General features: G+C 32.9%; 1 protein-coding gene across 25 annotated transcripts in view; it reads right to left on the bottom strand.

The window, feature by feature from the left end:
- Positions 1 to 15,730, bottom strand: part of LOC116850282 (pleckstrin homology domain-containing family G member 5) — a 734,731-nt gene that overhangs the window by 387,501 nt on the left and 331,500 nt on the right. For all 25 annotated transcript variants that reach the window (XM_032828362.1, XM_032828366.1, XM_032828360.1 and 22 more), the window contains one exon: positions 2,631 to 2,879. In XM_032828362.1, the coding sequence (XP_032684253.1) occupies positions 2,631 to 2,879 (249 nt within the window). The remainder of the gene's footprint in view (positions 1 to 2,630; positions 2,880 to 15,730) is intronic.

The raw sequence follows: 15,730 nt of genomic DNA, 5'->3' as shown, positions 1-15,730 counted from the left end.
AGAGAGAGAGAGAGAGAGAGAGAGAGAGAGAGAGAGAGAGAGAGAGAGAGAGATTTAGGTTTCCCTCAAATGTCATGTTAGTTTAAGCGGGGATAATGCAAATGATATACAGGGCGGGAAACATTTCGTTGTGTTTTGTTGCTTTCTCGCCCGCTGTTGATCGAGCGGATGAGCCCGGATATAAAGTGAAAATTTTTGAACGTTATATTGAATTTTTATGCGTTTATTCTTTCTATGTTGCCGTATGTGTATTCCATCCGGATTATCATACACCGATTTGTCCTTTTTCATTACATGAACAAAACGATAAGTCAATACATCGTGCTATAGAGCGCAACGATTTTCGCGATCGTCTTTCTTATATAACGGTACATCCTTTGTTGAAAAGCTTGAAATGATAATTATTTTTATTTTTCTTTTTTAAATTGCCTGGAATGCGGTCAATTATAAACGATTAAAATGAAAAAGCCGAGAATTCCAGAAACGTAAAAGAGGAAGCAGCGAAAAAGGCGGCAGTTGCGCACGTAATCTAAAATGAACTTCAACAGTAACTTTGTTGAACTCGAGAGAGTTAATTACTAAGATATTTAATAATGAAAGTTTAGATTATATCTCGCAAAACACGGATACGCCCTACATGTATATAACATGAGCAAATGCATATAAACATTGTAAGTTCTCGCGGAGGAAATATGACTGGAGTTACATTGCTGAAAATAAATTGGAGTCTCTCTTTTCGATTAAGTGCAGTGCGTTAATTTTATGTCCAGCGTACGCAAATGAAAACGGCAACAAAATGTGAACGATATTTTATCCCGAATGTTAAATTGTAATTACTGGCGATTCGGCGATATTCGCAGGGGAAGGAATCAAGAGAAGGAAGTATGAGCTTTTATGGAAAGCGCTCTCTCGGCATTCCCTTGGATATTTATTACAAAATCGCCTCTAGTGCTCAGACTTTAATGTATGCTAAACGGCAAAGTGTGTATTATATCTGTTGATATTATGATTCTTAACACGTTGACACATACTGTCACGTTGATTAGATAACAACTTAACTGATGATCGAATTATCAGAGATACGGTAATTCGTGTATTTCTCATCTCGTTTCCTATTGGTGACTTTCTATTGATTGTACGACTGATTTAAAAAAAAATAATGGTAAATATATTTTTTATTTAGAGAACCCATCTCTAATAATCTTGCCTGTTATATATATTATCAAAGACACCCTCCTGAGTAATATTCAAGAGGTTTTAGTTGTTGTTCATGTTTGTTAAAAAGTTATTAACAAAAGAATTTTCATATATAAAACGTAATTTTCCGATACCGTGTACATATTTAAGGAATCAATATGTGCTATACACGTGCTATATACAAATATATTCATAGTATTTCGAAGCCTATTTCTCTATTTTGATTCCTTTAAAATATGTAAGATATTGTTACTTGGTAAATTTTGCTCAATGTTATTACTCTTAGTCACTGTCTCGTCGTGTCTTAGTCAGTCAGTCGCTTGGATAATTTCAACAGAGTTTCATGAACTTCGAAGATGTATTTATACGAATTTATTCATATGACATACAATTTCGAATCTTTGTGGAATTTCTTGTGTGGAAAAAAATCGTTCGTAATGAAATAATGTGTCTCAGGTATTAGAATATATTAAGAATACCTAACGTTTCTGCAAATTGTATCGTATTATATATCGTATTTTTATAGAACGAAATTTTTATATATAGCATACATTAGAATATAGTAAACAGTACACATATATACATGAAAAAAGGCAGAGCCCCTGCCCCTGCACCCTCTTTCCAAAAAACTAATCCAATTTAACTTCTTTACATTTTTTTATTCTTTCTCTGTATCTTTTGTACTTTTATATTTTTTCTTATTGTAAAACTATGTAAATGATATATTGGGTTGGATTAATTTTTTTGAGGAGGGTGTGCAAGGGCTCTTTTCCCGCGTATATACATATACTGTTTTCTGTTATATTTTAATATATACTGCATGTAAAAATTGTGTTCAATTTATAAAAGTTGCTTTCTTAATAACTTTTTAATAAATAATGAGCGACAGCTAAAACCTTTTGAAAGTTATTCAGAACATTGACGTTGACAATATATGTCAAGATTTAAGTTATTAGTAAAGTGTCTCTTAATAAATAAATAAATAAATAATAAATAATTAGTAAATAATTACTAAAAAGTAAATAGTAAATAATTACCAAAAAGTAAATAGTAAATAATTACTAAAATTTAATTTACGAATTGTTTATGTGTGGGAAATGTCCCATACACAATATATTAAATTTCAAATAACTGTCACAATAAAAAAACTGTGAATGATAAAGAAATTCTGCCTTCGTTTTCCGATTCTACGCATAAAATATGAAAACATGAAAACATAAAAAATTCTATGTAACAAATTACCTATTGACTGTTATTATTTATTTATATTGAAATTAATAAAAAGTCAAATTTGAATAAAAATAAATACTATCTAAAACTACTACTAAATACTAAACTTTTTGACGCTCTCAGTAACATATTATTATGAGCTGATTTATAACAAGCTAACGTAACATATTAGTGAAGGAATAGTTAATATCACTTTTACTTACTTGAGACCGCGAGAGTTTATGCCTGGTACGATTAGAATGTGCACCCTCGGCGGGCGTCGCGTTCGGCACAAGAAATCGAGGACTGCACTCGATGACATTGTGGGGGTGGTGTTGCAGTTGATGGGGTTGCTGATGGTGGTGCAGGTGATGGGATTGCTGCTGCGAGGGACCACTTCCCAGATGGTGCTCCCCCGTGTCCAGCATGCTGCTGCCCAAGGCGTCCAGCGAGGTCAAGGAACTTGAACGTACCTGCAACAAGAAAACATCCGATAAGAGAAGATTTAAAACGAAATATAATAGAGATATAGATTATGATTTTACACAAAGTATAAGGCACTTCCTAAATTTCTTAGAGTGGGATCTTACTCAAAACTTGGGAAAAGTGGCAATATTTTGGCTCAAAATGATGGTGAAAATATTGTCACTTGAAATCGCGAAAATACATATTTCATTTCAGCTTATAGTATGCTATGACTTCATATGACTGAATGTTTCAATCAATTAGAATAAATATGTTTCTGTGACAATAAAATATATCAGATTTATGCTTTAATTTCGAGTAAAAATATTCACTTTTCGAGTGAAATTTCACTATAAGAAATTTAGAAAGAAAAAGAGCCGATGATGGAAGACAAATAGTATGGAATAGGAGCTTATTTCTTTTATAAAATACTATACTCTGATAGCAACTGTTGGAAATTGTTGCATTTGTTATATATAATATTAATCAGTTAAAAAATATATATGGAAATACTAACAATTTTTTACTTTCGCTTCGTCTGAAAATTAGATGTTGTGGCAATCAGTCTGCTTAAGGTAGTTCGTTCGTGACAGTACTATTATAAAGTTATTGATTAATGTATTACATAGTGACTGAGTTTATCGCGTTATGTGACGATATCGTATCTATCAAACTGTTAGACTATTATAGAATAGACGATGTGAATTGCGACGATTTGACTACTTTCGTATGCAATATTGCCCCCTATGCAAGATCCCCCTAAGTTAGCTGTCATATATTTTTCATCAAAAATTGTGTACTTTATATATCAATTACTTCAAAACGTCAAATGTCTTGTACTTTGTAATAGTTTTACAAGTCTCTTTTATCATCTTGTTTTTCATTAAAACCTTAAGAGTAGTTTGATCGCTATAGGGTAAACCGAGGCGAATTGAATCATAGAGTGAGTCAGATCAATATAAACTCTAAGACAGTTATTGTTAATATGTTGTTTTACATGAGCTATTTTATCATGCTATTGTATATTAGGTGTAGAACTTTGCTTCCGCCGTTTTCCTATAGATGGCTTTAACGGTAAGTGGTGGTCGAAATAAATACATCATAGACGTCATACAATAAACTTGGGCATCTGTCAACATAGAAATATTAGTCGATTTGTGTCTGCATCATAAAGTTATTCTCGATTGAAAATGTCAGTTTACGAGCCAAATTCTCGTCATTTGCGGGAGGTTTTAATTTTCTGCTTCAATATGAAGAAACCTGCGGCTGAGGCTCATCGAATACTCTCAAATATTTATGGTGAGACCGCTATTAATGAAAGAACGTGAGTGGTTTCAACGCTTCAAGAACGGTGATTTTGACGTCGAAGACCGGCATAGCGGTGGAAGAGAGAAGGTTTTCGAAGATGCAGAATTGGAGGCATTACTTGATCAAGATTCGTGTCAAAATCAAGAAAAATTGGCACGATCATTGGAAGTGACTCAACAAGCCATTTCAAAACGCTTCAAAGCCATGGGAACGATTCAGAAGTAAGGAAATTGGGTGCCGTACGAATTGAAGCCGAGAGATGTTGAACGGCGTTTATTTGCTTGTGAACAGCTGCTTGAAAGGCAAAGACGGAAGGGATTTCTGCATTGCATTGTGACTGGGGCATTGCGACAAATAGGTTCATTATGATAACCCCAAGCGCAGAAAATCATGGGGAGTTCCCGGCCATGCTTCCACGTCGACGGCCAAACCGAATATTCATGGCTCCAAGGTCATGCTCTGTATTTGGTGGGACCAGCTCGGCGTAGTGTATTATGAGCTGTTAAAACCGAATGAAACAATCACAGGCGATCGGTATCGAACGCAATTGATGCGTTTGAACCGAGCATTGAGAGACAAACGGCCGCAATACAACGAGAGACACGATAAAGTGATTTTGCAATATAACAATGCTCGACCCCATGTTGCGAAAGTGGTCAAGACATACTTGGAAACGTTGAAATGGGAAGTCCTATCCCACCCGCCGCATTCTCCAGACGTTGCTCCCTCTGACTATCACTTGTTTCGATCAATGGCACACGGCCTGGCTGACCAGCACTTCCGGTCTTATGAAGAAGTAAAAAATTGGATCGATTCGTGGATCGCCTCAAAAGATGATCAGTTTTTTCGACGCGGGATTCGTACGCTGCCCGAAAGATGGGAGAAAGTAGTGACCAGCGATGGACAATACTTTGAATCCTAAATGCATAACCAGTTTTTTACAATAAAGCCTCGAATTTCGGAAAAAAAACGGCGGAAGCAAAGTTGTACACCTAATAGTTACTAACTGGCATGATAAAACAGCTTATTTAAAACAAAATATTAACAATAACTGTTTTAGAGATTATATTGAATTCGATTTACCTTGTAACCCGATTCGCTTCGGTCTACCTTAATTAAAAACGTATTATCGGAAGCTATTTTCGTACATGCAATATATGTAAAAAGTGCTAACTTTAATTTCCATTATTTTAATTAAAACTTTATAAGATTCCTAAAAAAATGAATTTATGGACGGGCTAACTTAAAGCTAAAAACATACGATGTACTACTTCTGATATGTGTATACGGAGTAGCAGTGCAGTTCACTCCATAGACTTTCGAATGCACAATAAAGATTTATATAGTGAATTAAACCGTTGGTTAGCATGCATTGAAAAAGGCATGATATCGTGCATTGTGTGATTTTAGTTTTAGGGAAGTTTTTATTATTTATTTATATTCATTTATAATCAATTTACATTTTCAATATAATTGTATCAATAATGTTTTACACTTTTTAATTACTATTTCTAACTTTCTTAATGATACGGGGTTCGTCATAAAAAATGTATTGATAATATGGATCATTACAAAATAAATAACTAACAACTTAAAGATTTTGTGTAAAAAACGGGACAAATTTCCTTCTGTTTCTTTTTGTCATTTATTATGTTTATTTTTCGTAGAAAGTATACACAATACCTCTTAATAAATAACTAAACTATTCTCAATGTATAAAATAATTTCAGTGATTATAAACAATAATTTCTCAAAAATAAGAAAATTTGAACTGTATTGATTATGTTATTTACTAATGTTTCCTGAATTTTCTCGGCGATGAATATCTCCCATTTTTTCGATATCTTGATTTTTTCACTTTTTACTTTTTTATTAACTTTCAAATTGCGTTAAAATTTTGAATATTTTCTTTTATTGGATTATTATAAATAACATGTCTGTCACAGTTTCTACATTATTAAAACATTGAAATATATATTTACATTATAGTAATATTAAAAAAGATATTTTATAATCGGCTTCGTTACTTTATTCTTTGACAAATCATAATGATGCAAATCACCATGATAATTAATTAAAGTATTTTTTTATTAATTTTACTTTATCTTGTCATAATTGTACTAAAATAAATAGAAATATGGTAAAGAGAATCTTTTGAGTCCTGTACTAGAAGAAGCGACATTAATATCTTGAGAGTTGCGTGGATTTCTATTTATTTAATACGAAGAAAATTTTATGATAAAAATTACTGTAAAATTTTGCAACTAAAGAACATATCAACATTCTGTCACAATTTATTATTCTTTTGTTTCATATAAGTTATGTATATTTTAGGAATTATCTAATGTCTCTGATGTTAAACAATTTACTATGTGTATATTCTTTACGGTCCATTCCTACATTATTAGAATATATGGTAAAAAGGTTTTATATGAAAAACGTAATATATATTTTTACTGTGTACAAAAAGTTAACTGATGATTGACTTACTAAATATATGATTTTAATTCGAGAGGGAAAGGGCACATATATCTTTTATTTTATTTTATTAGTAATATAACTACTTTTTCGGAAACGTACTGATATAACGTACTAATAGTCACAGATGAAGTGTTAGAAAACACGTCGCCGAAAATTTAGATTTCTCGCTAGAAATGACTCTAGCTTTTTATGGATACGATAAAAGGTCGAGAATTCAGTTCTATTTAATTACTTAATTAGTCGTCATATACTTTGTGGTTGATGAGAAGAACGAACGATTGAGGTCGCTTCTTCCTGTATATCCCGGCAATAAGCGAGCAACGAAAAGAGAGGAGTACAACAAGCAGATCGCGATAATGAACGACCTCGGCAAACGAGGAATCGATTGCAGCGCATAAATCGATCCGCCGGTGACCTGTTTCGGCCGTGCGAAGGTTACTGGGATTTATACGCTAGGAAGTCGACCTCATATGTTTTCACGCTGTCGCGGATACGTTAATACATGATGTGTCGCCAGTCTTCCTTCTCCTTTCGTCCGTTCGCCACGATCGCTATGTCATTTTCCGTATTTATAATCTTTTTCAGATAGTTGTATATGTGTATCGTGCATGTTAGTATATTTAAAGGTCACAATTATCTTAGCGTGGTCGTGAATGTAAAAGTCAACCAATTAGAGCGTTTTATTAACTAGTTGCTTTATTCTGATTGGTTGTCGTAATTACTTACAGCCACTTAAAGCCACACTTACGCAATTGTAGAATGATGGTTATGGTTGATGACCAAATTTGTTTCATTGTTGACCATTTACGTTCTTTTAATAACGCGGCTCGCGTTATTTATGCTCACGATTGCCCGAATGCTCTGATAAATAATGACGAGATAATTCAGGGAAGCATCTAGATTAAACGAGGCTACAATGATGTTAGTTTTGGGACTTTACAGCATGCTACAGCATGCTTGTGAAGAAAGTATATACCAAGTGAGCTACCGTGCACACAAGACTTCATTAATGTAGTCTCATCTCGAAAAATCGCAAATCCGTCAGTAATTGTTCACAATTCGCCATAGAAGGAGGAGGGCGTTCTAGGTGGCGGCGAAACGTTGTACTTTTGAGATCTGCGTATCTTTTCGTTCCAGAGAGAGAAAAATATCGAGAACGCGGTTTGCTAGTCCGGGACACGAACCCGGATTCTTTCGCTTGCTGGGCAACTGCTCTGAACCACTGAGCTACCTGACGCTCCACGCTCATGACACTCTCCTCTCCCTAGATAACGCTTAGTGATATCGTTCGGAAGCGGCATTTCTGGCGCGATCCTGAACGCACGGCGACTACAGAGAGAAACAATTTTACTGTACCAGGTAATACAGCTGTCAGTCTCTCAAAGTCAAAGATTGTTATTGCAACTCAGGATGCTGCAACTTCATTGGGAAAAAAGTGTTCAAACCGTTTCGTCATAAATAATGACGAGATAATTCAGGGAAGCATCTAGATTAAACGAGGCTACAATGATGTCAGTTTTGGGACTTTATAGCATGCTACAGTATGCTTGTGAAGAAAGTATATACTAGGTGAGCTACCGTGCACACCAGACTTCATTAATGTAGTCCCATCTCGAAAAATCGAAATATCGAGTTGTTTGGTCAGGCGCCACAAATATTCGTGTATTATGATTATGGACTATTAGAGGATCATTCAAGGAATCGACAACACTGCTACAAAGCAGCGATCTATCATCATATAGAGAATCATCCTGTGTCTATGCTAATTTTATACAAATATTATTTCTATTCCCAGAGCTAATTTCGGTATTTACGACATTACTTCTTTTATTGCTTCTCTGCCTCTATTTTATCATTTATATCATTTTGAAATATATTTACTAAACGAGATTACCAATCCGTTGCTCGTTCATATTTCGCGTTACATAGGTTAACGTAAAGCTGTTAAATCGACATGTAGTGACTGTTTCGTATATGTTCGGATTTTACGATCACCTAACAATGCAGCCTCGGGAAACCATACGGGATGAATTTCCGCTGCTTAATTCAGTCCAATGAATACACTTGTATGCTGCAGTAGATTATATATTTAAACTGGTAACAATGTACTTATACAACAAGACCGAGGTGTTCTCTCTCGCCGACATAAACGGGCAATAATACTAACGCCCTGAGTAACGGGGAGCTCACGTCGCACACGATAGCCAATCAAAATGAAAAAGGCAAACGAAGGCGCACGAACGCTCACGAAGCCGTAATAACGTCACTAAGTCGTGAGTCCGGAGGCGATAAAACGAAAATAAATGTAGAACTAATGTTAGTTATCTGTACAATACTTTACAATGACAGATCGTTGCTTTAGAGCAACGTTGTCTATTTCTTAAATGGTCCATAGTTATGATGTATAAATATTTAGATTTGTTATGCCTGACTGGATAATTCAATATCTCGATTTTTTTAGATGGAACTGCATTAATGGAGTTTATACTGGAGAGCGAAACGGTTTGAACACTTTTTCCCAATGAAGTTGCAGCATCTCGAGTTGCAATAACAATCTTTGACTTTGAGAGACTGACAGCTGTACTACCTGGTACGGTAAAATTGTTTCTCTCTGTAGTCGCCGTGTGTTCAGGATCGCGCCAGAAATGCCGCTTCCGAATGGTATCACTAAGCGTTATCTAGAGAGAGAGGAGAGTGTCGTGAGCGTGGAACGTCAGGTAGCTCAGTGGTTTAGAGTAGTTGCCCAGCAAGCGAAAGAACCCGGGTTCGAGTCCCGATTTAGTAAACCGCGTTCTCGATATTTTTTTCTCTCTGGAACGAAAAGATACGCAGATCTCGAACGCACAACATTTCGCCGCCACCTAGAACGCCCTCCTTCTTCTATGGCGAATTGTGAACAATTACTGACGGATTTGCATAGTGATTGGTTGTTTCTTATTGATTGACTAATTACTGCATCAATGCGTCAGCAACTACTCACAATTATGACAACTCGGAGTGCTGACTTTTGTTGATCAAAGAAACATTGAAAACAGAAGTAACATTTTGATAGATTGACGTGTTGTACGTGTCAATAAAAAAATTATCTGTATATATGGCGTGTAATCGATAGAAGTTAAAATAAATAAAACAATAAGAGGTTAACAGATAAGTAAATAAAAGATTAATATATAAAATTAAGATAAATAATTAATCGAAGAAAAATATAAAGTGTCCCAGAACAACCTTTGAACTTTTCGTGGAGGCATAGTACGGATTAAAATGAATATAAAAGTTCTAATCATTTTGTGATATTTGCAATAATTATTGAGATATTAATTAAATTAAATTAAATTAAAAAAGATTTGTGATTATGTGTGTGAAATATGGTAGATGAGTTATAGTGGCATATATGCCGTCATATGTGCTTGTACATTAGATCAAACTGAACAAAAAATTCTCTATCTTTTTCTAATAACTTCATAAATTTTTGTTTAATTAGATAACATTAATATATCGCGAGCGACCATCCGCATATCTTCTTTAATTAATAATTAAAAATCTACAAGGTCATTAGGAAAATGGCAGAGGACTTTTTTGTTTAGTTTTACCTAATATAAATACATACGAGTAATTACAAACACACAATTGTAGACGTCGCCACTACAACTCATCTATCATATTTCGCATGATCATTCACAAATCTTCATTAATTAATATTATTACGAATATCGCAAAACGATATAGGACTATAAGGTTCACCTCAATCCGTTCTACGCTCTCGCGAAGTTTGAGAATGATGAACACTCTATATGTATGTATATACAGGGTGTCCCAGACCACTATGATTAAACTTTGCGAGAACGTAGAACGGATTAAAGTGAGCAAGAAAGTCTCGTGTCGTTTTGTGATATTCGCAATAGTTTCCGAGGAATTATTTGTAGAATATTGTGTGAAAAAGGGAAGAGCGCTCGAACCGCTGAAGTCGCTCGAAGTCTAGTATCCTTCAGTTGATCAAGAAACGATAGATAGCGCGCGGCGAAGGGAATGACAAGGCCATTGGCTTGCATCGCTGCTCTTACGTCTCGGCGCAGTGCGGCGCGGTGACTATGGTTTAGATCTAGCACCTCTGAGCCTATGAGACAGGCGCGCGAGCAATCGACCATTTTCTTCGCCGGCCGCGGCGAGCTGTATGTCCCGCCTGCTGCATCGCGCGCTCTGATTTTGTCATCTATTTTATTTAATAACTCGAAATTTTACGTGATTGTTCAAGAAATAATCTCTACAATATTTTTCACTTTTATCTGTTCTATTTATATTTTTCTTCTAGGACGTCTTAAACGGGAACACCCTGTTAATATATTCAATATGTGCATATATATTCAACAGAGATATGTTGAAAGTTTAAAGCTCAAAACAATAAGAATATTCAGGAATTGATATTTTTGCTTTATTGATTAAAAATTAGACTATTCCAACGATCAAATTTGGGTAACAATAAAATTGATTAAAAAAGAATTCTTTTTTTTTATTTTAAAAAATCATCGATTTCATGTCTCACAGACTGATACGTGAAACAAAGAGTATTAAATTTTAAAATAAAATTATATACGACGAGATTGAAATACGATGAGAAAATAGAAAAATCATACATCCTTCTCTCTTTCTCTCTTACACAACATACACATATACACACGTGCGCGTGTGTTCCTCGATACGAGATTTATGCGTCGGCTATTGGGAGATATAAATTTTCACGGGATAGCCTTATATACATAGCTATTTTTAATCCTCTTTCGCGGGGTCAGTCTAAAACACGGCCGAAGTATCGTCATTTATAATAACGGAATATTTTAAATTCAGTCCGCGCGATATCGCGTGCTTTATGTAACATACTTTTTCCGCAAGCCTTTTCACGAGTGAGCGCGCGTTTACGGCGGCCGTTAAAATGCAAACGTGAACGTTTCATTCGGTTGGCTGCTCATGAAACTTGTCCTTAATATCTAAAGTATCACCAATAATAACATCCGATATTAGTTATAAAGTGAGGCGCGTTACCATAGACTGGTACGTACATTAACCCAGAAAATGGCGTGTTTAATGATCGAAAAAGCGTTGTTTATTTGGTTACTGCGATCATAGAACGATCGTATATGGCTATCGCTTTTTCGTGGGAGTCCGAAGAGGCGATATGATAAGGATCACCTCTCACGTTGTACTTCTGCTTCCGTGGTGTCGCGTCGCCACACGTCTCTCGACCTATCATTCCAAAGATTACGCGGATTTCCGGACTGTCACGACGACGAACGGGCAACGCTATTTTCGTCGATTCTCATTTAAACATGACAGATGTTAAATCGAATCGGTGATTCGGAGCGCGTGTGTGCGGTAAAGTCTGGGAAATCGAGAATGCTTTCGTCATTTCGATATAAGCGCTGAAACGCGAAAGCGTCTAGTGGATATTAAAGGGAAATACTATAGTAGAAATTTTGAAAAAAAAATAGTTTTCTTTCTGTAGTACTTTTTAAAAGATTATAATTTAAAAAATATTGTATCAAAATTCTTGGAAGATTTGTTGAAAATTCGTGAAGTTAGAGAGGTATCTACGAAGCATTGTCGAAACGCGTGTGCGTGCAGAGTCCTTAGAATAATATTTATTGTTAGAGGAACTTTGGGTATATATTAAGAATTAGTAATAATAAACTTCACGATTTCTAGCCTGTTAAGTGTTACAGCTAACGGGATAGCAGTTAAATCATTAGATGCTTGACTTCTAATTTAACCTACAAAAATTAGTATAAGTACATATGCGCAGTGTATATATCAGATTCCATTAATGCAGTTCCATCTCAGAAAATCGAGATATCGACTGGCCTACTCAGGCATAATAAATCTAAATATTCGTACATCATGATTGTAGAACATTCCAGGAATAAACAATGTTGTTTCAAAGCAGCAATCTGTCACCATATCTCGGTTTAACAGCTTTACATTAACCTATGTAACGCGAAATGTGAACGAGCAACAGAGGTACACTGGTAAACTAGTTTAATAAAGAGATGTTTCAAAATGATATAAATGGTGAAATGGAGATTGAAAAGCAACAAGAGGAGGCCATTACATCGTAAGTGCCAAAATTAGCTCTGAATGTAAAAATAATATTTGTGTAAAATTCAATCATACAGTAATATTTATCTAAAGACAGTAAAAATTAACTTTTTGTAAGATAAATGAGATATTTCATTTGACTTATTTCTTAATATCCTTTCAAAACATAACTTCAAAAAAACTGAATTACATTAATATTACTATATAAATAAACAAAATACGTAAAGAACACGTTATAAAAAAAAAACACTTGAAATTACAATTTAACGAAAATTTAACGTAAACTAATTTCAATTTTGTGAAATAGTTTTTAATTTATCTCTCAAAAAAATGAAATAGTATTTCCTAATGGTTCCACTGCTCTATTATCATAACGTATTATAGAGAATAATATATTATAGATGAAAAATTAATATAACATTATAAACTAAAAAAATATGTTATAATTAAATTATTCAAAGACTAAAAAATTAATATACAAGTTGTAACTCTTTTATTTGGAATTTGAAAAAATCTTTTTAAGTGTTATTGTTCTACAAATTATAAATTATTTGTTAGTCTACATATTTAATTAAGGAACAAATAGTCGTCTTAAAATAATAGAAACATCAGATATAACAAAATTGAGTTAACTGTATAAGCCTGTAATAGCCTAACTGTATTTATTACGAAGATAGGAAGGATAAGCATCAATTTAGCGTAACTGAGGGAACAGCAGATGAAAAATCGGTTCATTTGTAGTCTAGAATCGTTACTGAAGAGATTTTTATCATTATATATGCACTATGGATATACTTATTGAATATGATATAGGATTGTAAACTTGTTGAATTATATTGATCTCTTTATTATAAACAGTACTGGAACTTTAAACACGTTAGTCACGAAATAATTTTTTTTAAATAAAATATCCCGGGAAATATATCTAGAAAATTATTGATTCGATTGATTTCAATTTTGTGGCTACTTCGACTACGATACAGAAATCGATCGATAATATTAATTTTTGCACATTGTTGCATTAATGAATTTGAAAAATTCAATTTAACTTAAAGTTTTTCTATTTTTCTTTTTTTTACAATAATCTATTTTACTCGTTATTCTACGTAAATATTAACAAAGTAGAGTAAAGGCGCCAAAAGCGACATACTACTTCATTTTTGAAGGTTATGTCTTAATGTAAAGCTCAAAATATAAATGTAAATATATATACATGTAGCTAGAAGTATCCTCTACCAGATAATATCATATTTTATAATAAAATTATTTCTAGATTTAACATAAAAAATGTTTTTGTAAAACGCACGAAAATGGAGTTCAAAGAAAATGGGTGTCAAAAGCGACATACCTATTGGAAGTTATATAACATGTTGCACATATGATAATATTTGATAATAAATAGTTAATTAATGCGTTTAATGGTTGAATAATATTAATTTATTCAAAATATAATGTTACAAAAGGGAAATATAATCAAATAAAAATATATCATTGACATTTCCACCTTTTCTATTTCTCACATATTTTACATATATGTTATATTTTTAAACTAAACAAAATTAAATTTTAAAATAAATGCACGTCACAATGGGAGGTTAGAATCAGATTATGTTAGTCACAAAGTATCGCACCTGTCGCATACTGTAGATATGTCACTTTAAGACACATTCTCATCAAATTTTTCAAGGTATACAATAAAAAAGTGATGAAGATAAAAATATTCAAAAAATATTTTTACAAAAGCTAAATGCATGTAGAAGAACTTAATATTGAACAAAAAGATAATTATCGCTGTTTAGTCTACGTAATTCGTCAATAAAAATCATAGAAATAAATAAAATCATAGAAATAAATAAAATTTACGAATTTCTAAAACTCCATATTTGCTAATTTAGCATATAGAAGAACAAGAAATATACCAAGTATGAATTTTTCATGACTTAACTGATAAAACGAATTACGTTTATATTAGTTTCGATAAAATACAGCATTTAATATATGAGATATAGAGGTATGTCGCTTTAGGAGGCCTATGTCACTTTTGGCTACTTTCCTCTGTTAATGTTAGGTTATCAAACAAGGTGCATATTTTATGTATATCATATTTTATATGTATTTAAAATATCAAAATAAAATATCTTAGAAAGATAGAATATCTTAGAAGTTCATTTTTGATTGATGATTTTATCTCATATGTTTTTCTGCATACTTTTATATGTAGAATGATTTTACATGCAGAGTAAAGTCTCTACATGCAAAAGAATTAACCGAAGGAATTAAAATATATTTGTGGCAAAATATTTCTTTGAAATAGGGAAGGTTAATGTTATTGTCATCTCTTCAATTTATTAGATCCTTGAATAAGCTTAATTTAGACGCTGCAACAGAAAATATTCGCTGCTAGATGTAATAGTAAAATAGTAAGAAAATTATAAGACCATTTTAAGTTTATCTTTAGATGTATGGATGACTTCATTGGCTTCGTAATATTCAAAGATGAACGATTTTAAATATAAGATTTAACTATGAATATCGGCCTATGTATAATGTTGACTTTTCTTAATATTATTGATAACTAAACAGGAGTGGAAATTATTTTTTAAAGACAATTTTTTAAAAAGAAATTATTTTTTAAAAGTTGTTATCGTTGCTCGTTCCTAACCAAATAGCACAAAAAATTCTTAAAGTATTTCTGAAGTTTTCTGCTTTTCTGAATTCTAATTCTTTAAGAATCCATAGAAGAATATTCTAAGAATAATTTAGGAAATTATATGTACTACAATTTGAATTCCTGAGAACTTGAAATATTCGTATAGACTAATGCTTAAGAATAGAGAGAAAATTACAAAATACCCAACAAATATCATTTAACAGCAATATTATACCAGCAATATTATACCAATATTGTAATTTTGCACTCACATGTAAATATTGAAATAGTCTAAAAATACTAATATTTAATTAAAAAAAAAAAAAAAAAAAA

The sequence above is a fragment of the Odontomachus brunneus genome, unplaced genomic scaffold (genome assembly GCF_010583005.1).
Source record: "Odontomachus brunneus isolate Ranch 3 - 2012 unplaced genomic scaffold, Obru_v1 Obru_scaffold_141, whole genome shotgun sequence".
NCBI classification, from domain to species: Eukaryota; Metazoa; Arthropoda; class Insecta; order Hymenoptera; family Formicidae; genus Odontomachus; species Odontomachus brunneus.
Note: the sequence above shows the minus strand (reverse complement) of the source record. Positions and strands in the feature narration are given on the sequence as shown.